The 26348-nt window shown below is 46.7% G+C and overlaps 1 protein-coding gene across 1 annotated transcript; it reads left to right on the top strand.

Annotated features, from left to right (window-relative positions):
- Window positions 1–423: 423 nt before the first annotated feature.
- On the top strand, window positions 424–25555 carry midn (midnolin). The gene is made up of 8 exons (XM_088313294.1): window positions 424–688; window positions 2181–2412; window positions 4365–4452; window positions 4560–4622; window positions 14636–15175; window positions 15717–15840; window positions 15950–16273; window positions 21500–25555. Exons 1-8 carry the CDS (start codon window positions 616–618, stop codon window positions 21760–21762), a joined length of 1707 nt encoding a protein of 568 aa, XP_088169420.1. The 5' UTR covers window positions 424–615; the 3' UTR covers window positions 21763–25555.
- The last annotated feature ends 793 nt before the right edge of the window (window positions 25556–26348 follow it).

Here is a 26348-nt window from a genome sequence, read left to right as displayed (position 1 = left end):
TATTCCACAAGCTGATTGATACTAAAGTTGTTTTCTGTCAAGATACTCGAACTTCTACTCAAGTATCACTTCTAAGTACAACATACAAGCTTGGTTCCTGGATATGACGAGTTTGTTTACAAGTGTACCTTGTATCCAGGGGGCGTGGTTATTACCTGCCCTGCTGACGTCACAATCTACGAACAAAACTGGCACGCTGATTTTATTTATTTATTTTGCTTTTTAAGGTCGAACAGAAAAAAAAACTCAGATGCTCAAATTTCATTTTCTACGTTTGTGCGGGTCAGACACTAATGTTTCATTTTAAATGTTTTTGTTTAACCTTTCGTCATGTTGTTGGAACATTCTTACGGAAATAGAACTTTGCGACGGTGACAGTTGGAGGGCGAGTCCACCTTAAAAAAAAATCATATTGCTGACATCACATCCGAGAAGAGTCTCCTTAAGAGGCGCCACGCCGACTCACCGACGCTCTTGACACCCAGTGAGAGGAACCGTTGGCCGGGTAGCTTGGAAGCAATCGGCCGAATCCTTTTTCGACTACCTTGCGGATATTTAATTTAGTTCACCTTCTTTTGTGGAATTCGTTGCTGTTCCGGTCGGGTCGTACCTTACATGCCAAAGCTGGGGGAACAAATTGGACCTTTTACTTCCACGCGAAGCTTCGCGGTTCTCGCCACGGTCATCGGTAAGAACCGTACACATTTTTTTTAATATACAGCCCATCATATTGCTGTTCTGTTCCGTCCAAAACATTCCAGAGGCCGGTGGCTTGTTGTATTGACCGCTAACGAAAGATCAATAATAAAGCATGTTGCCAAGGGAGTGCCATGTAAATTGTGTTGGACGTTATTAACTTCACCACACGGTTCGTATCGACCGAGTGGTGAATGTCGAGCTGTTACTGTAAAACAAAATACATAATTAGTAGCCGGTTCGTGTTAATTAAAACGATAACTGCCACATAATTTTCGTGCTGTGCTCGCGAACACCAACCAACCGCCGCCGGTGCAGCAAAGCACAATATACAATCTTTTTAAAGTCAAAATGTAAAAATAATAAATCTAACTGTTTCTCTATTCATAGTTTGGGCAATCAACCGTTTGTACCATTTTATGTAATTTTGAAAGAAAACTCTCGAGTCACCTATTATTGTGCTGAAAGTCTCATTGGGGGCCACCGGGGGGCGATCGAGATCTTTTAACTTAGACGGGGGCTTTTCACAACGTAAGAGAAAATGATGAAAAAAATACAGCAGATATGGAGTGGTTTTCTCTTCAACGTATTCAAATAAATTACATTTATATACATATATATGGATATTCTAGTTAATTATTCTCATTCTTGTCATTTTACTATATCTTAGTGTTTCCCACCTCAAATGAATCATCTCACTCACATGCAGTATGCGAGTTGAAACGTCAAGAGTGAAAGGATTGTGCAAACAGTGTTGCACCTATTTCAGCAATCACTTAATAGCAGATTCCATTTTATTCGTCAGTTGCATTGCCCCGAAGTGTATAAAATGGATGGAAAAATAGTATTGCAAGGTACTTGCGTCAAAAATTTAAGAACAGTATCTGGTCTCGATAGTCTACATGATTGGTAGAATGAGATGCTGCGAAATATTTTTTTCTTAAAAAAACAAAACAAAACATCACTATATTGGCATAAATGGGCTGAAATTCGAGCTTTGTGCTCCACATTCGCTTCTTCTATGCTGTCATTTATTATGAATGGCTTTTAACTCGCTCTCCCTCCACGTGGGTGTACACCTCGCCCCCCTATTGGCTCTTCCCGGGTGTGCTTTCTCACAATTGGTCCGCCTTGCAGGGGGGCGGGGTTGGCCTCAAAGCCGACGTTGGAGCTTTGCGATACTTTTTTTGTGTGCGCGACGACGTTCATTGTCGCTCATGTTCCACGGGAGCCTGCGTGGGTACGGGTGTCGAAGCTGAAACGCGTCCTTTTAAAACCGAGAGGAATATACGTGCGTTTGTTTGTCGTGGACCAGCCTGGCCCTTTTTGTGTGGTATTCATTCCACACATCCATTTAGCTGCGGGGACACGAAAGCCACGGATCGGCTTCCACCACGACCTCCTTCTGTTCTTCTTAGTCTCCCTCGTCGACTCCAGTCCACCCCTCCCTGCCTGATCATCTTGCACGTCCCCGCGACCCACAGGTTATCGGATGGACCAGCATCCCAGCGCCCGGAGCTGCACCAGCCGCGGGGCTTCTTCGTCCTGCGAGGCCGCCCCCGCCGAGCCCTCCATGAACCTGCACATCCACTCCACTACCGGCACCCGCTTCGAGCTCTCGCTGCCCCAGGAGGAGACCGTGGACGGGCTGAAGAGGAGGCTCTCGCAGCGGCTGAAAGTACCCAAAGAGAGGCTCGCGTTGCTGCACAAAGAAACGTGAGTCAAATGTTACTTTATTGTGTGGATGGTTTAGTTCGTCATTTAGCAGGAAAACTCCATCGAGTTTCGTCTCAGGAACTATTGACTGCAAGGGTGGGAAACCTCAAGGTCGTGGGCCTGCCATGCGATTCTCAAATTAAATTAAATATTGAAAGAAGTTATATTAAAAGCCGGAATGCACAGAATAGATAATTATGTTCAACATGCATTGGATCATTGCGTTAGATTTTTGCTCTGGCCATCTGCGATCTGAAACTGGAAAAAATAAGGCTCCACAACCCGAGCTGGCGTTGGGCGGAATCCCCGTGCCTCCGAAATGATAACATTTCAGGAGAATCCAAAAACTGTATTTTTGTTCTACCATTTACATTGCATTGTCAAAGAGAGGCAGCCATTTTCAACACTTAAGATTGATCAATTATTTTTTTTAAAAAGTAACACTTGCGCATGTGGACTTACAAACGGTACCGATTCATGAAGGAATATGGCCATTACCAAATCGGGACATGGATTGTTTGGGCCCCAAAATACCTAAAAATGACACTTGTTTGGCAGTGTTAGTCAATTTTTAGTGATATTTCAGAGAAGAACGTTTTCAAGAATACGTTGCAAGTAATACAGAAAAGCAAAAGTAACGTCATAATGTCTTTTTTCGAGAAGTATTCGGGTAACAATGTGTTTATTGTCCTGGTTGCCGGGCTGCATTGTGTCCTTTTGACATATTAGGAGCACTCGGTACAATGCGGTGCAGTCATCCAGCCACAGTCCGGAATGGATCGATCATATCAAACCTGAGCATTGTGCAGGTGTACCCAATGTTTTGGCAATGGTGTCGCAATTACACACAGGGGACGCGTCGGTCGCGGGGATGATATTGATGGGACGGTGCATTGATTAATCCCTCCCACCTTCTAAACAGGGAGGCCAGAATAAATTGATAATGCTCGTGCGTATGCGACTCATATATGTGAGTAACCTTACACAAGTCCCATTTTATATAGTTCCATCAGAGATTTTCTTTCTCTCCGTAACCCCATGTTGCATGTCAAGGGTGAGTCATGCTCTTGCGTGTGTCCGTCGCAGTATCACGTTAGGGTGGGCGCCGCCTAGACGGGAATGATAGTGGCTTTTCTCGTTCCAAGTGAAGCGAAACTATAACGCTGTTGTATTAGCGAGTGGAGGAATGAATGAATGATTGATTGAAGGCCAGGTTAAGCAGGGTTTAACAAAAGCGCAAGGTGGTCTTATGCAAAAATGTAAGTAAGGGAGGGGAGGTGCTTTAGAAGATGCAAACAGTACGTATTGTTTTTCAGCCTATACCCACTCTTGCTCATTGTAATCGCATCATCCTTTAAAACCTCCCTAACCCCCCTCACTCCCCCCCATTTTTTTAAAATCCCCTCCTGCCCTTGTAACTGTAGAACAGCTAGCAAGTTGGTGTTGGGGGGGTCTTTGTTCAGAGGGTGAGATTTGGGCCGCGCTGGCTTTTCACTCAGCTGCACATCGTAAGCGCCGTCGTGTAAGTCACGTGCATTGCGTCACGTCACGTCACGTGAAAAGGGAAACTCCCTTTAATACGGTGCTGCATTTCATTGATCATCATGCAAGCTTTTGTTGTGTTTCGCAATATTTTACATACATGATATATTTTAGTTTGTTTGGGGAAGGAAACGGACATCCGATTCATCAATCGCGCTCCTCGGTTTAACATACAACCTCAAATGCCGCCAAATATCCACTGCGAGCAATTGCGAGAGCCTCGATATACTTGAAATTGAAATATGACAGCCAGATCAATACTTCCCCTTCACCCTCGGCTCTTTTTCCAAACTAGTTTTGAAGTCAGCGCGCCCCCGCGGCTACGGCTGTGTGTGTGTTTGTGCGTGCGTGTGTGAAGAGAGATATTGTCAGCACAGTCTAATTATCTTGTTCCTCTCTGAACCCCGCAGCAGACTAAGTTCGGGCAAACTCCAGGATCTTGGCGTCTCCGATGGGAGCAAGTTAACACTCGTACCGACCGTCGAAGCAGGATTAATGGTGAGGCCAGCTTGCCTAGCCGGTCGCCGCTTCAACATATGTCATCCATTTGTATTCATTTCTTTCTTTTTCAAATCAAATATTTACCTTGTTTTTTCCCCTCACAGTCTCAAGCGTCAAGACCCGAGCAGTCAGTAATGCAAGCGTTGGAGAGCTTAACCGAAACTCAGGTAAGTCGTCTGCGTGGTTATTTGTTGATGGCTTTGTAAACATGATCCTGCGTCGTTTCCTTTTCATAGCGAGGCATAAGATACGGTTTTTAAGTCATCTTGAGTTTCCCAGACTGTTGACATGACCAATGACATATTCCATGTATTATGTTCAAATAAATTTATTGCTGGCGTCGGGTGGAATCCTTCTATCCCCAAGCTCAGGAGACAGCAAAAATGCCATGTTTGTTCAGTTATTAATTTTGCATCATCAAAGTGACTTCAGATTAGGCATGTGTGAAAAAATAAATAAAATAAATAACACCCTCATGTTTGGACTGACCAGTAGTATAGATTTGTGAAGCAATCTTAAATTTACCAAATTGTGTCATGGGAGGGGCTCCCTACTTTACAGTGATGACGTAACACGAATTTGTACGCAAGTTGGAGCATACTAACATCACATTCTATTCTTAGTGCAGTCAATATTTGTATGGATAAAATGCTTCTAGGTCATAAATGTCAAACAACCAAATGAAAAGCAGCAAGTTCTGCAGTTAGTGTGCAAGCTAGTTCATTGTGTGTCATTTCTAACTGTCATATGTCATAACCTACTCGTCAACCACAAACTTACCACAATTAACATCAATCCAACTTTTACGCTTCCAAATAAAAATGTACATGTGGGCCCTTTAGAAGCCCCCCAACCACAGTTTGGGCAACCTTGCTATAGAGCCCCGATCAGCAGGCTACAGCACACCCAAAAAAGAAGCAACTGTGTGCACTGTAAGAGGACAGTGTGAGTCACGCGCAGTCTTAGACATGCCATCTGTTGACACGCTACCTGTAGTTACGTCACCACAAACCTGATTCGCTCCTTTTGTTAGGTTGGGCTCACTACCTTGTCAAGACAACTCAACTGCACTAGAGGAAGCACGGCAATTACTGTATACCAGAAAGGGGGCGAGTGTGAAAGCACGTTTTGAGCTACTGTATTGTGTCCGTGTTTGTGGAAAGGGGCAGCTTTGTCACTCCAGCAATGCAGCCCAGAGCGGATGAGCCTCTAAAGCACAAGCCTCTTTCGTACGACTTAATCTCCGCCTCTTAAGCGAGCCCGGCGAGCGTCGTGCGTTGAGATATAACAGGGAGCAACACCCTCCTGTATCCTAGTAACATCTGCGGTTTATATGTGGAAGCGTCTGCCCTTCTAGCTCTGCAATGATACTTTCATGTAACACTCACAAGTTTCCAGGAAGTGTGCTGGGGCCACACTCGCTTCGAAGCGCAAATGCCGGATTGTCAGATGAATGCCAGCTTTTCTAAAAGCAACTTGTGGGCCGCGACACATTGCACTTGATGCAAAAACCGCTCCTCCGGATTCCGCTGAAAAATTCTTATGCGTTGTGGGCCGCGTCAGGGTATGACTCAACCGCGGCGATCGCTAGCAGCAGCTAAGCCACCAAGGCGGCGAGGCTAAACACGCACATAGACGACTGTGTGACATATGAAGCGCCCTCGGCGACTTCCTTTTGCAGCGTTGTGCAACTGCGAGATGTGCACAGAGTGTGTTGATTTAAAAACCAGAGGAGATGCTGTTTTTTATTCAGCCATTCATTAGTGAAACTCCAAAAATAACGGCATTAGCTTTTGGCGCCTCAAACTTTTGGATTTACTCAGCGCAGTACAATTGTCTCGGGCTAAATAATGCATCAGATTCCAAATTCCCAAATCTCGAGGGGGAGAAAAAAAAACCAGTGTCACACGCTCTTTTAAAGGTGGCGTTTCAAAACCGCTAGCATTGAATACAGTCTCACTTCTTTGCTTGAGTGTGGTGGTTTCTCTGAAGTCAAATTAGAGGTTCCCACGGATCGCTCGACTAATGTACTACTGTCAGGTTAGGCTGACCGTTTTTGTAATTAGAAGAAAAAGGGATTTTGCACCTTTAATATTTGGCGCTTAGCACTTTAAGTCAAGGAATTGCAAATAGCTCTGAGATGATTATGAAAAGCTGCCCGGTGACTTCAGAGCACATTTTGGCCGGACTTTGTTCCCTGATGTGAACTTTGTTGACCGTAGTGAGCGTGTGAACTCGTTGCAGCAAAAGAAGCCAATGACTTGATGTGTGTAGGTGTGTGTCAGCGCACGGCGGCTTGCACTTTCGAACAGTCAGTAGTGGGCTGCCTTTCGAGCGCTCGGTCTTTGCATCTTTACTGACAGGTGATGCATCCACTTTGGATGTTTTGTCACCCTTGTCTTGTGCCTTTCTCTGGATTTTCTTAATCCCGCGTTATTGCTGTGCTCATCCTGATTGCAAAACTAATCACAAGAGCGCAGTCTGGATCATTGCGGTCAGCCTGATAGCGAGGTAAAAGGTTACATTCGGCTGCTTAGCGTGTTTTTATCCAAAGAAATGGATTTCTCTTTATAATTCATGAGGCGGAACGGGACGATCTAGATCCCGGCGAGATTCGATTGGAAAATACAAACACCAAAGCTTTCTCTCATTTGACCCCCCCACTCTCTCTTCCCCTTCCCCTTTAATGCCGGGGCTATCAAAAATCAATCAATGCACTTAGCTCTTAAAAGTGTCTGACACCATAACTGATACGACCATACATCCAAAAATAGCCTCGGGGAAATGTGTGCATGTGTTAGGCAGAATTGGGGCGGGGGAGTTAGCTGTGGTAGCCTGAGACGCTAACCTATGACCTGTCCCAGACCTCGAAGGCAGGATGTTGGCTTTTGTGTCACACGTCATCTTTAAGTCAAATCTCTTGTTCACTTTCACATTAACGTTTGCGTTCTCATTCGCAACTAGAACTACTTCCTCCTTCCGTGCCTAAGAATTATGGGAAATGTAGTCCTACGAACGCAAAGCGATTCTATTATATATCTTTCTACATATTAGCGAAACGCTCAGGAACACAATCTTCATCTTTTGTGAACACACATACAGTTAAGCATCTGAGGCTATTTGAATTATTGCAAACCAAAATGGAAGCACTTCCCGATGCACCTAAACGGTCTCTCAGATCAAGTGAGCAGTCTTCTAGCATATTGTTAATGAGATCCCCGTAAAGATGAAGTAATTTCATTTGATAGAGTTGTAAAAGGCCTCCTGTGTATTTGCGAAAATACTTTTCATACCCGTGTGTGTATATAATCTCAAGATCCCTCACGTGAAGTTTGCAGAGTAATGATAATAGAAAGGAAGCCCAGCCGTTACTCAAATGAGTCGGGGCTCTCCCAATGAAACACTCCCCGTTTCAGTTTGACCGCGATGACAAGGACAATCCCGGCCTCCTTTAATTCCTGCTCTGCCACCTGACTCCAGACCCGCGGCATGACATCCGAGCGGCAGTTAAGCCACTTCCTACTGACAGCCCCGTCAAAGCGCAGAACGAGGCAGGGCTACTCTCATCAACCTGAAATGGTTTTGTCTTGTACATCTTGCATATGCACATCCCGAAAGAACAGCAACGTGAAAAGCCATATTTAAGAGGATTTCTGCTCCTCTTCAGAGACTGACGAGATGTCGCTGAAGAAAACGAAAGCGAAGCGCTCAAAGCGGCATATTTGAAATTTTATTTTGGGCATTTGTTGGCTGCCACGTCCTCTTTCCAGCTATTGATCTTGGCATTTGACAGAAAGCGAAGGATTATATGCCCCTTGTCAGCACACAAGGGTCTATTTGCTCATTGATGCACATTGATGTTGGACGAAAATCCAAGCAAGCAGGCAAGCAGCCATCACCCTTCCCATCCCCCCCGCCCCCGTTGCCCTTCCCCCGCATGCAGCCACCTCTTTGTTCATGTCTTAAAGCACCAAACCTGACCAACTGACAAGCCCTTCCAAGGCGTCACTGCGATCGAGGTTTTAAGGTGGGCTCTTAAGACAACATACACACACACACACGGACACCCCCACTCACGGACAGCTTTCATTTGCTCGCATCCATCGGCAGACCTCACCATCTTCCCCAATCAATTTCTTGGCCTCTGCTTGGGCTGCGGATTGACAAATTTCCCCTTCAATGCTAACAGATTGCTTTGGGAGGAGGCCGCGTTTTGCCATTGCCGGCATCTCCACAGAGGGCGGTTGCATAGCTGACCCACTTCCCCCAACCCCCCTCGACATACACACTTGCTGTCCTCACACACACACTTCCCCTCATCCTTGCACACTTCCTCCTCCACAGGGAGCGTCGGATCACGCTCATTGCGTCTGTGAGCAGAGTGATGCAAACGAGTGTGATGTGAAAGTCTGAAGAGGCACCTTTGGGGTCACGTTCATATCGTTTCATTTGATTTGCCTCCGATTTGGAAAGTCTTTGAGTTACGCTCCAAAACAGAAATCTGCCTCAATGGAATGACTGTTACATACCGTACATCACATTGCAAGGGCTCAATGTTTGTGTTTTTTTTTCCCAGTCATGCACCTTATCTGGATGACAGTTAATCAGCTGTATTGACAAATCATTATTATTGGATTTTAGGATATAGTTGTGCTCCAAAGCTAAAGAACGACTCAATGTATTGGCCAATAGCTTGTCCTCCCTGCCACTATTTCAAATAAAAGCTTTTTATTTTATTTATTTATTTTTTTCAATGCGTGCATCTTAAAGGGGGTCTTTTGTCTTTTAGAAAGGGTAACAGAAAAAGGCCAATTACCAAACATGTGAATTCAAATTGAGATAAAAGACAATGCTCCAATAATGGCGAGGCCCCTTCGAGCCGCCGCTCATATAAATGGCGGCCTTGCTACTGGCCTTAATAAGATGATCACACAGCCTTTTTGCACCTGTTTAATCCCCCTTTTGTGATGTATTAATGCACAGCAGGAGAAAGGAGGTGGGGGGGAGGATGGGCGGCGCGGGTAGTCAAGGTGTGTTTGCAGGAGATTTCGTTCACCACGCGTCGGCCGGCATCCATTTTTAATGTCCGCCTCTTTCATTCGCTCCGGCGCACGACGGCAATAACAATTTCTCCATCTAAACGAGTCGTGACCGCCATTGTTTTTGTACTCCCCCTGGCGACACGGAGCTTTTGTGATTCAAGTAGCAGACGTCGTGACCGGTTGGGTTGCCGAGTGGGCAGACGGACGGAGACGGTAAAATCGGACTCGTGATGGCCACGACCGAGTCAAATGAGGTCAATTGGATTGTTGTATAAAATAGTTATTTACAATAAAACAAAGAGGATTTTTTTTTTTATTGGGTTCACAGATAATTCAATGAGCATAGCATGACAACAAATCGAAAATTGGACTAGGAAATCTGCGTTAAGTTTTCAGTCTGGGAATGCGTGAGAATGTCAGTCCAAACACTATTGGCCTTTGGGCAAGGCTGTAGTAGAATTTGTTCTTATAACACAATCTGTCTCGCCGAAAATTTGACATCACAAATCACATGCATGTCAAAGGAAATATATTCCAAAGACCGTGATGGCACACCACTTGGCCAGCATGGTTGGTCGTCTTTTTTTTTTTACTCGCATTTTCTAAGCCCATGTCGATGTTATGTTCTTATGTTTTATGCCAAATGTCGTCATCTGTCCGTGAAGCTTTCCAGTGCAGCGTTCTTCCTGGCTTGTTGTCATGTAAACGTAGCCTCCATCTGCCATACCGTGCCAACCAATGAGCTCCAGTCTTCTCCTATCGAGGCTGCTCTCGTTTCTGCTCGGCTTGTGCCGTGACCACAAGGAGTGGCTTTAGTGGGAACTTAATTTCACCGTTATGCATGCTATTTCCTCCCCGTCTCTGTTTCATATCAGGCGGTATTACTCTTGCCAGTCTTCCTAATGGGGTCTTTGAAGAGCCCCCTGGCTGCTTTCAGGATTTAGGGCATGATGCAAGTCATTGATTTTATTTTTTTTTTTCCTTCTCTTCATTTGCAAGCACATTATTGCATCTTTGGCTGGTACGTGTCTGCACAAAGACTGTCAATAGCGTCCTGGTGCGATCAAACCATCTCAGTCGATAGCCGGGTTAATAAAAATGACATTGACAGGTGAGCGGCTTCATCGGAACCAGAATATGGCTGCAGGAGACAGCCAGCGCCCCTCCCCTCCCCTCCTCTTCTCTCCTTTCCTCTCCTCTCCTGTCCCGCCCTCCAAGCCTCTATCCTCTTTTCTCCAGCACAAAGCTGCTCAGTTGTTCATGAATGTCAGCTCGGCGCTGCCAGCTCCCTCCACCCCCCCCCCCCTATCCTCCTTGCTTATCTCCACCGCCGTACTTCGCTTAGTGTGCAAAGGAAGAACGACTGCAAATGAGTTCCTTGAACCACAGGGACCCCAATAAATAAAACTGTCAGCCAGAGATGTCGAAAGAAAAAAAAAAAAAGAGGGAAGGAGCCAGAGGCACATCCTCACTGAATATTTCATCACCCACCACCACCAATACTCCCTGACACCCTGCCCCCACCGCCCGCATCCGCCATCCCCCCGCTTCTCTCACCATCTTCTCCCAAGCCCTCCTCCTTCTTTCACTGCCCCTTATCATGCCCCCCTCCCCATCCCTGCATGGCAACCCCTGCCTCCCACTCAAGAAAATACCAGCACCTGAATCCGACGACACTGTGGCTTCTTCTTCATTAACACCACCCAGTTTGGGCTTCATCACGCGTGTGCGTCGTCTCGGGCAAATCCACACGTTTGCATACCACGCAGGCACTGCATGTGAAAGGGAACAATGCGAGGCTGGCTTCAAGTGAGGCCCCTCCGCTCCGCTCTGCTCTTCTTGAGTCTCTCATAACAAACCACTACAGAAGTTGCTTTTGTAAAGCTTTGGAATTCAAGTGTGCTGCGAGGAGCACCGGTGGGGAGGAAATAAAGGTTGCAGAGAGGAGTATAGGAAGAGGAGGAGGCGGGTTTCAGACATGGCTGGAAGCCTCGCTTTTGTTTGCCTGTGATGTTCCAGAAAGCTCTATCTGGTGTTTGTCCTGACGTCAATGGTAGCCAGCCACATTGGTTCTCTCTTGGCCGGGCTCCTGAGAGCAGACAGGCATGTTTGGACTGGAGCTGAGCTGCTATAGCTGAGACCTCTGGGAATCATTCACTAGCCAGCTCGACAGCACTCGAACCCCGCCGCCCCCCCCCCCCACGCCTCATCCTCTTACTGCACATACACACTTAACAGACACCCTCCCCTTGTTTCCCTCTCACAGTCTCTGTCCGTCTGGAAGAGGCTTGTTGCTACACGATCATTCTCGCCAATGTGGCCGCTGGCAAGCAGACTGTGCTGTATCATCCCCCTCCCTCAGGAAACGGGGCCCCATTTCAGGTGTTCCACTCAACAGCAACCCCCACCACTGCCAAATCCTCAAGCTGCTTCTCGTGCACGTCTGTCTGAATTGTACACCTGAAGATTTACTTTGACTCTGCTTTGTTTAGCATTTGTCCAAATTCTAGTCATCGAAATGTCCTGTTACTTGTGCATTTGCTGATTTTGGCCTTTTGATTATTTTTTTATTTTTTTCTGAGGACAAGGTTGCAGCGGCGCACGCATACGCGACTGGAGACCCTTTTGTGAGTCAGACTGCGTTTTGAAAACATTTTTAGCAAGGAAGCACTTATGTGAGGGACCAAATTGACTGTATGAGTCAACAGTGACAAAAATAAAAAAAAAAAGATCACCATAGGAGGTCAAAATTACTCAGAGGCAATTTACTTTGATTAGCTCTTGATTTAATGTTGGGAGCTTGCTCTGTTGATATACATACTTAAATAGGTGGAACAAGAGCATCTCTTATTATTTTTTTAATCCTCACTGAACCAAGAGATGCACAACAAATGATAAAGCTGTATGCGAAGCTAATCTGTTCTCTCATCTGACATTACAGTTGAGGGCTTTGTTATATAAATCTACGTGTAATTCCCGTAAACAAATAAGCAAGGCCACACCTGGGTGGAGCTCACACTGATGACCTGAAGTCAGACACTTCCCACCCCATCTTCCAGCCTTCCTCTAACCAAACATCACCTTGAATACCCAAATATCCCTCCCTCACCCCCAGGGTTGTGTGTTTTGGCCCAGTAAGACTCATTCTCTTGACAGCTGCCTGTCAGTCCCCAACACACACACACACACACACACACACCCCTCTAGGATTGCACCTTCTCATGCGTCGCCCAACCCTGCTTTCACACCCAGCCTCAGGCCTGCTGGGTTTGTCGTTTTACCACGACGGTGTAATCTTGGTGGGTGTGGACTGTATCAACAAGACCCTGATAGGCCGCGTTGACACTGCCAAAGCACTGAGTTTGTATTTATCCCAAAGCCTCCCTTGTATGCTGATTATAATCACCTTCCTTTTACTGAATGTTGAAATGCGGCCGTTTATTTTTTATTTTTCGTTGTTGTCGCACACCCATTTCAATACCAATGTGCAAAGGTCACCCTGGCAAAAGAAGGGAGGCGACCGTTGCTAGAGAAATAAATAAATAAGCAGCTCGGAAGCGAGAGGAGTGATTGAGGGCAGAGCCTGCTGATTCACAGGGTTAACCACCGGCCAACATCTCAAGAGCACGCCCAAAAGTCTTGACAGAGTGACATCGCTGTTTTTTTTTTTTTCTTTAAGCCTCTCTCACACACATCAGAATTGTCGCATCAGAGCCGTAACAGGAAGAGCCAGATTTAATCTGATTTTGATTTTCATGCTCAATTAAACAAAGAAAGATGTCACCTTTGTGGGTGCTTTCTTACAAACCCAGCATTCCCGCAATCAGTTAACTGGATGACATCAGTCAAAGGTGTTGGACTTCACACCCTTATGTCACCTTTCTTAAAATGGACTGGTTGACTTTATAGCCCGCAATTCGCGCTCATCCAGTTAGTGCCGAACAGAGACTTGATAGGAGAGAAAGACTTGACTTGTTTCTGATTTTGCGTGCTTCATACTCTCCTCGGCTTGTTGTCTTCCTGTTTTCCACTTAACACACTCCCTTCCTTGTTGCCCTCCCTCTGTCGTGGGCTGTAGCGGGTATTGCGCCTTATTGGACCGACGCGTCACATTGCATCTGCGACTGTTCAGGCTTGCGGACCTGATGAAAGCTTTTGAGTGACTCTCACAACAAAATACAGTCGCATGCACGCATGGTTTCAGCAACAAGTGGCAAAACGATGCAGCAAAGTCCCATGCACGCAAAGTCGAGGACAACAAAGCTCTTGTTGCTTCACGCGAATCCTCTCTCCAAGTCGGCTGTGTCTGTGTGGAATTCTTGTGTGTCCATTTGGGCCACTCGCGGGTCAGTGAATCCCCTTCTCCACACACACACGGCCATTTGGCCTCTGTTGTTGTTGTGAGCGCTCCAAAAATGGGCATCCCTTCCAGATCCGCCACGGACAATTGTCCATTCTGTGTGTGCGTGGCGGGCTGGGTGTATTTCCTGGACGCTGGACCGATTTTTCAGGCCCTAAGCCAGAGAGAAGGGTGGCTTTTGTCCCCGCTCTGAATGACACTGCTGACTAAGAACGGGCCCGAGGCCGGTGGGAGGCGAGTCAGAGTGGGCTCTGTTTGTGTGTTTTCCAACAGTCGGCCCCATCCAGCAGATGTAAATAGCCCAGTGTTACAAAATGCTGATTGATTGCAGGATTGGCCTAATGTGGTGCGTCTGTGTCTCCATGAGAGTGGGAGCTCAAAGCTCTGTTGTTTGTTCTTCAACGGCTGTCCACTGTTCATTGACAGAAGAGGAAGTCGACGCGCAGGGGAGCTTCTCGGTTTTTGACTGCCACAGTTCTCTCTTGCCTCTGCTAATAACGCCGCATTCATTACAGTCAGTTTGTTGGTAATGGGCGTTATGGCGATATTAAATTCGGGAAAGGCCAAGGGACAAGGAGGAACCCATTACAATTTGGCAGACTCACTTTGAGTCTCGTTAGTCGTTCAGTGTAGTGGCACAATGAGGAGAAATTGTACACTGGATCGCTTGAGTTTCTGTAGCGTGGCTGGACGACCGGCTCGACTCATGTTATGAATGCTGTTGTGGTGGCTTGGCTATGTATTGAAAATCAAATCTTTTTTTTTTTTCTATCTCCAGGTCAGCGACTTCCTGTCTGGCCGCTCCCCCCTCACGCTGGCTCTGCGCGTGGGTGATCACATGATGTTCGTCCAGCTCCAACTGGCGGCTCAGCAATCGGGCGGTCCGCAGCTCCAGCACAGGCACCTTATCACCCGGGGCAACTCGGACGCCGCAGTGGGCCAGCCCACAGGACAGCCTTGTATCCCTCAACCGCACTCTCATCTCCCTCATCATGCACATCATCCCCAGGTGCCTCAGCCCGGGCCCTCCACATCCACATCCTCATCCACGAGCACCTCAACCTTCCCTCTTCCCTCTACACACCACCAATCCCTGCCCCCCATGTACCATCAGTCCCCATCGTCCGTTCCTCACTGCAGCCCGGCCACCCCTCCCCCTCCTGCCCGCTCCCCTCGCACGTCGCATGCCCCCGGGAGTCTGTTCCGGTCTCCTCCCCATCACCTGCGAGACCACCACCACTACCACCAGCCTTCCTCAGGCCAGGCCAGCCACAACATGGGCCAGGCCAGCCCCGTAGCCCCCGTTTTGTGCCCTGAGGTAAGCCTGAAAATCATCACTGACATAGCCGCTGCCATCTGCAGTTTAGCGTTTCATAAAAGTGACTTGACCAAAACGCCCCAAAAGCTTTACAGAACTGATGTAAGAATCCCTGCACTAAAAATACAAGTTTAATTTGGAGTGACTTAACTCCCACTCCCGCAGGATATCGCAGAGGTTTGACTTTCACTCTCGAATGTCCAATTAATTGCAGAAGTTGCCAAGTTTGCTCTGGCCTTTGCTCTAACTTTATACCTTGTCATTTTGGTCCATAGTGTGCCCGTTGTGCATCTCCCCACAAAAGATTTAATCCAGTTTTTGATACATGGGGTGCGAATAGGGACCGTTCGATTTGAAAGGGGAACAATTCAATTCGGTTAGACGCTGTGCGGTTACGATTGTATTCATTTTCCAGTTCGTATTTTTTTTATGTACATTTCTAGTAGTAGTTGCAAGATCATGACGTAAATGTCAAAATCTTTTTTTTTTTTTCAATCTGCTTTCCCACACGTTGTGATCGACTCGCATTTTGTTGTTCCAGGCCAGCTGCAGCACCAACAGCCCCAGTAGTGGCACAAGTTCATCAGCACGCTCCCGTAAACCTGGCGCCATCATTGAGAGCTTTGTCAACCACGCTCCCGGAGTCTTTTCAGGGACCTTTTCAGGTGAGCTTTATTGATCCTCTGAGCAATAAACATGCACACTCTCCTCTCGAGCGTGCGAGTGGCGCTATATTTAGAAACGTGCTGCAATACGCCGCTTCTCTCTTCTCAGGCACTTTGCACCCGAACTGCCAGGACAGCAATGGGCGCCCTCGACGAGATATAGGTACCATCCTTCAGATTCTCAACGACCTCTTGAGCGCCACACGCCACTACCAGGGCATGCCGCCGTCCCTCACCCAGCTCCGCTACCAAACCCAGTGCGGCACACCCGGCTCGCCGTCCCCGTCGCCGCCTCCCTCGCCCCCTGTGGTCGGCGCAACGGGACTCTCAGCCAAAGCTACCTCGGTGCCCGCCGGCAACCCCAGCAGCCCTCCGCCGACCCTTCATCCGCTGGTGCAGTGCCAGAGCCAGATCCGCATGTGCAAGCCCCCTGGTGAGTGACTGCACATGAAAGCATGACACGAAATCACAGACACACAAGCAGGCGCATTCATTCACCATGCAGGCCTTTGAAGCACTCATGACACAGATGTGTTCCTGTTGTTCACTTGAAAGAATCTGTTCATTTCCAGTTCATCATTTTCTTGATCAGACGCTATTTTTTTGGCCTTGATAACGTGCCAAAGGAAAAGTAGAATTATCCAACCAACGTTGGCACAGCCTTTTGTGAAAGACAGAGGGGTGCTTTCGCGCGGTGGCGTGCGGGGTGACACGGATGATGCTTTTGGAGCGATGGGACGCAGAGCAAAGCACCGGAAATTCCCCCATTAGCCCTTTCGGTGCCGTTAAAGAAAAAAAAATTAAAAAATTCACCTTTCTTCATGCATCGTGTCGCAGCAGCCAGTCAGCTCCGGTTCTTACCACGTCACATACTCAGTGTCATGTACACTTGGCGGGTTTTTGAAAAGAGAGGAAAGAAGATAATGATTGTTGCTGTCTGTGGACACACCTTAATTAATTAATTAATTTTTATTTTTTTGAAACGTTACCAAGACTGCAATATTGCTTCCATTAGCTTTAGCACAATGTCGGCCGATTGAATGCAATGTCGAAACTTTTTTCCTTTTGTTTGCTCCTGAAAACACTGTCGTCGTCACAAAGCGAAGCCGCTCCCCTCCCCGTGAGTGCGAATGAGCGACTGCGTTGTGAACACCTCCCCTGTGATATCCCAGCGAATTAAGCCAAGCGGAACACTCCAATGGATTTGGTGTGAACATAGTCTCCGGAATAGCATGCGATACAAGCTTCTCTCGACTTTTACAGTCGGGCATCACTCGTCACACAGCGAGATGGCTTTGTTTTCCCGCAGCAAGGAGATAAGTTTACCCCTTCCACCCCCGGGCAAAGCTATGTTTAGAGTAGATTAGGCTTCGGCTGCTTTAAGACGACAGGGGTGCGTACGGGTCAGGACTAGTATGGACTGAACATCGGACATACCCATGCCCAAGGGCAGGTGCTGGAGTTCAGATGACACTCTCTTAAAGCACCTTTCCGGCAGGAGACACCACATTTGGAGTGTCAGACAGATGTCCAACACAGATAACATTGAGCCAGTGTTGTAAGGTTACACTGAGAGAAAACAGCTTTGTCTTGTGCGGCCGCCTTATCTCCCGTCGGGGGAAATGGAGTTTGGTGAAGTTGTCCGCTGGGTTCGGTCCTGAGATGCAGTGACTGTTGTTTGTTTGCTTTTGTGTGAGCAGAATAGAGGTTCAGTTTTAGCAGCTGACTGACCGAGAATGTACAGTCGGTCCCGTATCAACCCGAATGCCCTCACAAGTGTCCAGTGAACAGTTGCAATAACACGAACTTATTTTCTTAACTAAGACCTTTCCCTTTGCCTGCTTTGCTGTTACTCCCACCCCTCCCCTTCTCCTGTCTCTACATCTGCACTCAACAGCCCACACTATTGCGCCCCCCCCTCCATTTGTCATCCAAAAGCAGCCTCGCCTGTAAAATCCATCTGTCCATCTTCCTCCTATTCAGCCTCCCCTGCTTCGTTTTCCATGCCTGTGTTGTGCATCAATACTGTACATTCTCTGTGTTCATTTGGCCTGGAAATAGATTTATTCTGAACTTGAGCACTGGGGGGTTGTTAAAACCGCAACACTGAGCCATCATTCTTCATAGTGGTGTTAAATCCTGTCCATCAGCCAGCCAACTAGCTGCGGATTGACCATGGCTTCCAGTGTAAGGGGAGAAAAAAAAATAGAATGGGTGAAAGGAAAGCTTGTTTTGACTTTACAGCCCTTGCCCCAACTTCCTGTTCACCATCGAAACTTCTGGGAACTGATATGAATGGGGAACAAGCTGAAGCAAATCCGGTGTGGCTCACTGTTATAATAAACCCTGGTCTCTTTGTGGCTGCGTGCATCCTGTTCTGCCTGCCCGGCGTCCCGTGGAAGCCATTGAATTAGCATGCTCGGACAGCCTTATCTACAGACACCTGACGGATGACTTACTGGACTTAACACGACGGCTTAACTCGACTTCACAGAGGCCTGCCTCCATTCAGCCGCACGGCTAACCAGTCTGTTGCGTCCGCCTCAGTACGTGTACGCACTTCTACTTGAGGCAGCCTCTTGAAAATGTCACATAGCTGGGTTCTCTCCAGAGAGCCTTTACCCTTTTCCACTGCAAGTTCACGTGCAGGAGGGATAAGACAAGCGTGAATAAAAAAGCTTGACATGCTCGGCCTCAAACGCCTGGTTAAAAGCTTGCTTTCGTGGCTCCGGTGAAAGGACTTGCTGAGTTTGGGGATTTTTTTTTTTTCTGGTCGGGACTCACGGCCCGGCAGGCTGATTGTTAGATAAATTCCATTACTGGGGAGGGTGGACCTCCCTCCAGCCCTCCTGCCCGGCCAAAGCCATTGTGTAGGGGCCAGGGACAGGGGCTGCATACAGGGCACCAGGCTGAGCCATTGTGGAGTCGAGAAAGGGAGGGGACTTTGGGATTATAGGGCTGCCTTTTAGTCCTTCTCCCACTGCAGCTGCCTTAGTTCAACACAAGCCCACAGAATAGAGCTCTGAAAGCTCCTGCGCCACCCCCGCACCCTTTCCGGATCTCTTCAAACCCCCCCGCCCCCATTTCTCCCCTTTAGATTTGTCAGGTCACGTTAGCGTCCTGGGCAAGCCAGACGAGTAGGGGCGGGTGAGCAAGAATCCGAGATCGTTGCCTCTCTGCATTTTAAGCTCCGACCGGCTTGAACCGATTCCGTCGCACCCGTTATCCGTCGCTAAGATCCTGCTCACACGTGCGGCGGCGGCTCAGCGACCAGTGACGCAGTACAGCGCGGCGCTATCGAGCGAAAAGCCAGTCAAGCACATCAGGTGCCCTTTTGTTGTTGTCAGGGAGGGAAGAAGGGAGAATGCAAATCGAGTCTAAAAAGTCATTGAAGAGCGTGCGTCCCTACAGGGCTGTCAGCGGCCCTGCATCTCCTCCCACTCCAGCCCTTCTCCCTATCTCAGTCTTTGGTCTTGTTGCTGGGCTGGGCTTCCGTCAAAATGGATTTGTTTGTCTCGCCCATTCACTCCCTACTTCAGTCTAGATCCTCCAAGGTTGTTGTGCTCACGTCAAAGCTTTACACTCAGGCTCCGGGCCAGCCAGCCAGCATGAATGCATTTGTGTGTGTATGGTTTGTCCCTTTTAGCCAGCCCTAATAATAGCCCTACTGTCATAAACATAGACTGGAGATCCCTGTGGCCAGCTGTGTCCGGCCCAGCCGCCCAGGGCTCCGGTAGTGACGCTGATGAATGGTCTCACACACACACACACATGCCTGCACGCAAACACGCGCTCGCACTCATTTTGGTGGTGCTCCAAGCACATTCCCAAAACACTTGCCAAGCCAAAGGCCGTAGACCTCCTGCAGCACCATCAAACTGCCTTTTGTGCTCTCTGTTTGTTGTATTAGCGACTGCATTTTGGAAAGTTCTTTGTAGAATTGAAAGTGCTTGTCATGTGTCGGACATAAAGGGAAGAAGGAAGACCGGAGAGGGAACAAAAGCTCCAATGTTTGAGGGCAGGGATGGGCAACTTAAATGGTGGCAAGGAGACAATTTTTCATCAACACTACTGGGGTGTGGTTTTGGGGGTTTGCACATAGGATTTTTAATTTCACATATGGACAAATTTATGTACTGGTCTGCAAATAGTGAAAAACGGCCTGTAATAGACGCCCCAAAGAAATCCATTGGAACCGGGGCCAAGGAACAAGGGCTTGACTCTAGGAGTCCCTCCCCCCTGCTCTGTTCCTTAGAAATGTCATTTTGACATCCTTTCTGATCTTCAGCAGCCCATGCCAGCATATTTCCTATTTACAGTGGCTAATATTTAGAGAGTAGGAAAAAGGCTCGGGGAAGGCAAATGAAGCCCACGCGGGGTCCACAAGTCATTCCGATGGGGGTAGAGCAAAGGAGGGTATTATCGATTGGGAAAAACTGCCACCGATGGCTGATCCTTCACCCCTCCGCCCTCCATCCTCGCTCTGCCCCTTGGGGAGGATTTCTTTAACCCTCCCCTCCAGTGCCCTTCCTCACACTGCCCCAACTAGCTGCATCCCCAGGGGAGGCAAAGGAGGGAGCAGCGTAGAAATGAGGAGGGGGGGGGGGGTTCTGTGGGTCAATGAGCGGAAAGTAGGAAGCCATAAAGAATGAGGGAAAAAAAATAGAAGAAAAACCCAATCTCCCCGTCTCTCTCGCACTCTCTCACCGCGTACAATTTCCATTCGCTTGCATTTTCTATTGAAAGCCAATAGCGTTGTCCTTCGCCTGAGATGGATGGCTGCACTAGAGCTAAGGTTTAATCAATAGGTCTTTTTAATTTGCCATCGATCCACGTTAAAAGCTACTGCGGCTGTTGCCGTGTGTGTGCATGCACTGTTTTGCCCCGTGTGTGCGTGTTTATGCGGACAAATATGTGATGCCGGATCGGAGCCACAGCTCGGCGATGGGCCGCCCCGCTTTGCTTTATCGACATGGGAGCCCGTTATTTCATTATTTAATTCCCAGACAGATACTAATGGAGCTGGCTAATAGATTGTGGTGACATGCACCGTCCTTCCGAGCCTTATATGTATATAGACAGACATCTGCGGTTTTATCACTTCAACTTTTGAAACAATATGTAAACATATTAAATAATACTGGGCTGTGCAGAATATTAACACTAAATCCTGTTAGCCCATCTATGGTGTTTCCAATTATATGTTGGCATTAAGCAGTGTTTCATTCCACAAAACTGTTTTTGGTTTGACAATATTGTGCTTAAAGGCACTATACAATATTTATTAATGTTAGTTGCAAATTTCATATACCTACAATAAATTTAGACCTTTCTTCGGTGGCTACTTCAGGATGCCGGATAAAGTACTCTACAATTTACCGCGGTGCACTCGCCCGGCTTTCTCTCTTTCCATACAGAAATGTAGACAGACACTCTTGGCATGGTTTTTGAAGGCAAGGCATCGTGGTACTTTTGTGGTACCAATATACTCTGCAACCCAGTGAGGAATAATAATAGCCTGTTCTTCCCGCAAGAAAGAACAAGGAGTAGAAAGATGAACCAAACTCCAAATCTAGCTACGGATATATTTGTCTTTTTTCTTTCACCCATGGTGTGTGAGGTCCCCCAGCTCACTTTGTCTTCTCCTCTCCCATCGCAGGCGACCGAGTCCGGCAGACGGAGAACCGCGCCACCCGCTGCAAGGTGGAGCGTCTGCAGCTGCTGATGCAGCAGAAGCGCCTGCGCCGGAAGGCCCGGCGGGACCAGCGCGGCCCCTACCACTGGCTGCCAAACCGCAAGGCGGGCCGCAGCAACAGCAACAGCAGCATGTCCAGCGAGGGCTCCCTGGACCTGGACTTTGACGACTCCGTGTGGAAGCCCGACGTCAAGGCGGACTTGAAGTCCGAGTTCGTCATGGCCTGAGAGGAGGAAGGACGCGCAGAGCAAAGGTCAGGGGGCGTTGGCCGCTGGCAGGGCTGCGAGATGATAGGAAAACCCCACCCCGCCCCTCCTTTGCAGACTTCAATCCCATCATCCTTCACAGCAACAGGACTTTGTCTGATGCTTGGATTCGGACTCAAGATGAAACCGTGAATTTGAGCATAGCAGAATTCCGTGGTGGTGGTATTTTTTTTCAAACCTTTTTGTGCGTGTGTGTGCTGAGGCGCACTCTGGACAGTGACTAAGAGCTCCAAGTGGACTTCCCAACAGGACACAAGCACCAGATGCCTCAGTGTTCTCAAAAAATGGCAGAGCTGCCGAACTCTTTGGAATATTGCGACGGGCATTCTTTACTGATCTCCAAACTCACTTGAGCAGTCCGCTTCTGACCTGTTTCAGGCTGGTTCAATGTCTTGTTTTGTCATTGTTGTTTTTTTTTTTTGTTTTGTTTTTTTTAAACATATTATTTTATAAAGCAGAAAAGAAGATGTAGCATTGTTCACAAAGCATTCAGGTTTTCATAGAACAGTTCAAAACGTTTGATTTGCACAGGATCTCGATTTCTAACCAGTGTGCAGAAATAATTTGGAAGTATTGACATCCACCTCAGTGATCGGAGTGATAAAAGGATGAACTGAAAGTGCTTTAGAAGGGGGATTTTAAAATCTTGACAAAAGCAAATGAAGACATTTAATAAGAAAAAAAAAATCTATTTTTTATTTCTATTCCTATCTTGCTGTTTTCCAAAAGCAGCAGCCCTTTGTGGCTTTGTGGTTGACTACCAATAAACATTGGAAATGCGGTTTAATGACGCAACTCGCAACCTAATTAGACTATGTACATAAACGATTGGCAAAGATTTATTAGGGTGTACGTTGCTCCCCCGTCCCCAATGTTTGTCTTCTTCTACCAAGTTTTTGCTAATTAAACCCCCTCCCCACCTTCCTTCATAACCATTTGAAGTCCTCCTAGCAATTCTATTTTTATTGGCAAAGTGTGGGGAAAAGTGTGATCAGTGTGTTACCTAGTGCCTCCACCGGGACATCCATGAACATATCACAGTTTTGCTGCTACACGAAAAAATAGAAAAAAAAATAGGTGTCAGGAAGAGTTTTCTTTGCATGCGGATGACGTGGGGATGAAATGGAAAAAGAAGAGCAGAGGTGGAGGTTCACATGCATGAATTTCTGATGAAAATTAAAAAAAAAAAAACAAACAAAAAAAAAACAAACAGTGCTGCTTTTGTTAAGGTTTTTGTAATTTTTACTCGTGCGTATTTGGGAGGGATGGGATCATATGAAAGTAACAACAAACCAGAACAGATGAAGTTGAGTGTGCCCGCCCCACTGAACATTCCTGTTATGTGACAATGAAGTCGGAGCCAATCCCCCCCCGCCTCTCAACCTAAAAACTTCGAAGCCACCTTTCCCGCCAGGAGACCGAGGATGACACACGGACGCACTCGCGGAGGCTGAAGGAACCAGCGGAACTTTTTCCACGCAACTTTTTGTCTGAACTTGCGAGCGCCCCCGCCACAATTGCACTCCCAAGCGATTGCAGTGAGAGATTACCATTTTTCTGGGGTCAACCTCATCTTTTTGTTAAGTGGCCTTACCTTTCACAAAGAAATTGGGGACATTGGGGACGGGAATGTTTATTTGTTGATCGTTTTCAATTTGTCATCAAGGCATCACTTTCGTAACCCCTTTTGCACTTCCTGTAAAAGCCCTCATTTGTTCGCCTTCTTTCTGTGTTCCGGTTCTTTTTAAATGACGTACGAAGTCGGAGCCAGCTATTTTCCGCTTTCTGATGTAGTGTCAGAAGCCCCAGAAGTTGTAACAGCAGCAGAAGAGCACGTGTGTAGCCCATTTTACACTGCATGTCAAACCCCCTCCAAAGTCGATCCCCCTCCTCCCCATTCCGTATAAAAGGCGCACACACTTGGAAGTCGAAGCCGACCTAAGAGGTCAAATGTTCCGGTAAAAGTGTTTTCCCGCCCTCTTTCAGTGTCGCTGTTGTGTAGAAAAGTAATTGTCAAGGAAGGATGGAATTCTCCATCTTTGGAGGTAATATCAGACGTGGGACAGTGCCGTTTTACACACCCACCTTTTCCGTGTCGCTTTTTGTGTATAAACGTCACCGACATGGATTGTGAGGACAGTCAATTTGGCAAGGTTTGAGTTTTTGGAGGTAGTATCTGCTTCATTTTTCCATGCGTTGGTGTCACTGTTGTGCATAAACATAACCGAAATAGAAAGTGGATTTGGCATTTGTCTACCTTTTGGAGATTATCTGTGCGTAAAAGCCAGAATTTTTCCCATTTTTTTTTCCCCTTCATTCTCTATCAACAGCGGCAACATTGAATTGTTCACTGTTGGAGGTAGCATCTGCCTGAAAAGGGCGGCTTTTTGCTGGCTTCGTTTCCACGTCACTGCTAAGTCTCCAACACAAAATTATCCCTCAATTTTCTGCCTATAGCCTTCAGACGTAGGCTGTAGCCATTTTTACATTGTGTGCAAATTCTGTAATATTTTCATGTTTAAAATGCGCTGGCACGGAATAAGTCGACTTTGAAATTTTCCACTTTTTATAATAGGTCATATCTCCCCGTAAAAGCCGTCATTTCCGTTCCCTATTTCCTTGTCGCTCTTGTGTTTAAACTTCTCCAACTTGGAATTGCGGAACAACATTCATTAACTATCAGTGTTCCACCTACGGAGGTTCTATCAAAGCCTGCACGGTGCCTGTGTAGCCCATTTTATATTGCATGAAAAAAAAATCCTCCTGAGTTCGTTCCAGTGTGACATTACAGGGGTCACGCTCTCCGGATCTGTCCTGCCTTTGCTGGGCTCAGTCTTAAAAGGCAATGGCGGATAAATGCAGGGTCATTTTGCAGGGTCTGTGCGAAAGAGGCGTCGGTCTCCCAAGGACACGGGGCATGTGTTGTTTTGTGTTTTGGAGCTGGTGGAGTCTCTATTATGTCAAGGCTTCTGTGCCTTAAAACGTTGCCCTCGCAGTGTCGATGAAATGTTCGTTTTCATTTCATCATCTCGGCCTCACGTCCCAGAAAAAGAAAGAAAGGAAAAAAAAAAAGAGGCGAAATTTGAACTGTTGGCACAAAAGAGCCAGAAAGGTCCTGTGAGGACCACAAGCACTTCCTTTTTCCTCGGATCCAACATTACCAAAAGGACAGTTCATCCTCCTGTCCCTCCACTCCTCTGTCAAATTCTATTTATTTTCTTTTTGTATATGTATGAACTATACTCTGTGTGCCTCACTTCTGTGTGAAATTGAAAAAGATGACAAAAAAAAATGATAGAGCATTACAGAGGGATACAAAAAAAAAACATGACGTTAATGAAATTCCAGATCACAACAGTTTGAGTTGCCTGTCGTTATTTGTAGCCAACTATTGAAATTGAACCCGATTCAAGAATACAATTTACAATGTTCTAGCTCTAGACCGGTGTAGCACATGTGTGACTGTATTAATTTATGAAACCAAAATGGTAACTGTGAATTACGTATTTCTTTGTGCATTTTTGAAGTGGGGGGGGACAAGGCAGCAGCTCTTGCTCGTGTCTGGATTTTTTTTTTTTCTGTTGGTGGAAATATAATGGAAACAGACCATGTTTCTCCCAAAAAAAAAAGGAAAAAGTTAAAATATATATGAATATATTTTTTTCTTAAGCAATACATTTCAGTGTGACTTGTGATAGAACATTTTCTTTTTTTTAGGTAATAAATAAAAAAAAAAGCCAAAATGAGAATCCAAGCTTGTATCCATGCGTGTTCTTTACATCTGCATTCGATAACATTGAGTGAAAGCTGTTATCCCGTCTAAGATTTTATGGGAGAATCTATTTGTTCAAGTAATGTGATCAAATCAAATAGAGAAGTATTGGATTGATTACATAGCATCTCACTCTTATTACATTTAACTGGAGCGAGCCATATTTGCCTATTAAGGCAGGCGAGTTTCCAATATAACTCCTATGGCAACATCTAGAAATCATAACGCAAGCATTTTGGGGTGGTCAAGACCCCCTAAATTGAATCCTGGCACCTCTAAAATTTAAGACATTATTATATGTATGCCCTTTATAAACATGCAAGACACACATTATTCCATTACATTTTTGACAAAACTGCAGCTTGTCTCAGAAATGAGACAGTGAGAGGTGTGTAGAGTATCCGAAAAATGTCAGATAAAGCTTTTGATTTTAGTCGCCTGAAATGTTGGACCAGCATGCACAGTAAACATTTCTTAACGTCAACCAATCAATGCCAACGCACAATCATTCTTAGCCGTCCTCATTTTTTGTCGCATTTACTTGTCGCTCAATATTTATGTTTTTAAAAGTAGGAGTTAGCTAATGTTTTTACTAGCTAGGAAACATTTCAGATGGTCAGACACAGCACCTCTGTTTGAAAAGCAATGAGAGAAGCTTTTAAGCTAGGCACTGTGTCCCGCGCGTGTGTCTTAATATTAAAGCCAAGGTGCGACTGACAAGCTTACTGACTGGATGCCGTATGACTATTTTAACTCTTACTAAGACGCGAGAGGA

This window comes from Idiotropiscis lumnitzeri, chromosome 13 (genome assembly GCF_059441095.1).
Source record: "Idiotropiscis lumnitzeri isolate Australia: NSW breed Sydney's pygmy pipehorse chromosome 13, RoL_Ilum_1.0, whole genome shotgun sequence".
In the NCBI taxonomy this organism is placed as follows: domain Eukaryota; kingdom Metazoa; phylum Chordata; class Actinopteri; order Syngnathiformes; family Syngnathidae; genus Idiotropiscis; species Idiotropiscis lumnitzeri.
This window is presented reverse-complemented; position numbering and strand designations above follow the sequence as displayed.